Genomic DNA, 905 nt, shown 5'->3' on the forward strand with positions numbered 1-905 from the left:
TCTTTCTTTGTATTATTTTTGTCTATCTGTATACCGGTATCTGAGAGTCTATGGAGATATCTTTTTCTTCCCGTCCGTAGAGCGGGTGAGGTCGGATTGAGATAGGAGGGCTCCGCATGTCTCACGAAAGATCCATCTGTATAGGGATCTTCATACGCGTCGTTCTGTATTTCTTCTCTTGTAAAATAATACACTCGATTAGGAAAGATCGGCGGCGTCACGAGGAGCCCTTCATTCCCTATCTCATAGCGACTCCCTGGCACGCCGTAGAAGTCCCAGTTCTTCGTACGATTACTTAAGACGGACAGGAATGTATCTACTTCTTCCCGCGAAGAAGAGAGAGAAGAAGAGAGAGACGGAGTGGGAGCGTCCCTTGTTGAAGAAGGAGGAAGATGAGAGATATCCTCTTCTACGTCAGTGTCTTTTCTTCTTCTTTCTTCTTCTTCTTCCTTTTTCTTCTTTACTTGCGAGGGGGATGGTGCGTCGACATGTTGGAGGTTAGGGAGAAAACTCAAGTCTCTACGGAAAAGAAGAAGAGAGAAGAAGAAGAAGATTGCAGGACAAGAGAGAAAGGAGGAGAGAGAGAAATGAAGGAGTGAAGTACATGGTAAAAAGTTGATAGAAAGAAAGACAAGGAAATCCTCCTCTCTGTATATAGATATATGTATAGATGTATATGTATGTATCAATATGTATGGAGAGTGTATCTATGTAAATGTATATGGATGACTCTTATGCATGTACGAAGGGCGTGTATGTCTATACATATGCTTCTACCAGTTCAGCAGCCTTGTCCGTCTTTTCATTCTAGATTTTCCCTTCTTCTTCTTCTCTCCTTCCCCTCTTGCTCCCTTCGTCACCTCACCTATCACAAACCCGCATGAGAGAGAGAGAGAGAAGAGAAA

At 43.2% G+C, this 905-nt stretch overlaps 1 protein-coding gene across 1 annotated transcript in view; it reads right to left on the reverse strand.

Moving 5' to 3' along the window:
• CSUI_003970 (phosphoglycerate mutase family protein) overlaps nucleotides 1–905 on the reverse strand; it is a gene marked incomplete at its 3' end in the record, with an annotated part of 10,234 nt that overhangs the window by 589 nt on the left and 8,740 nt on the right. The window contains exon 7 of the mRNA XM_068064165.1: nucleotides 35–519. Coding sequence (XP_067923856.1) covers nucleotides 35–519 — 485 coding nt within the window. The remainder of the gene's footprint in view (nucleotides 1–34; nucleotides 520–905) is intronic.

The sequence above is a fragment of the Cystoisospora suis genome (assembly GCF_002600585.1).
Source record: "Cystoisospora suis strain Wien I chromosome Unknown contig_1790, whole genome shotgun sequence".
NCBI classification, from domain to species: domain Eukaryota; phylum Apicomplexa; class Conoidasida; order Eucoccidiorida; family Sarcocystidae; genus Cystoisospora; species Cystoisospora suis.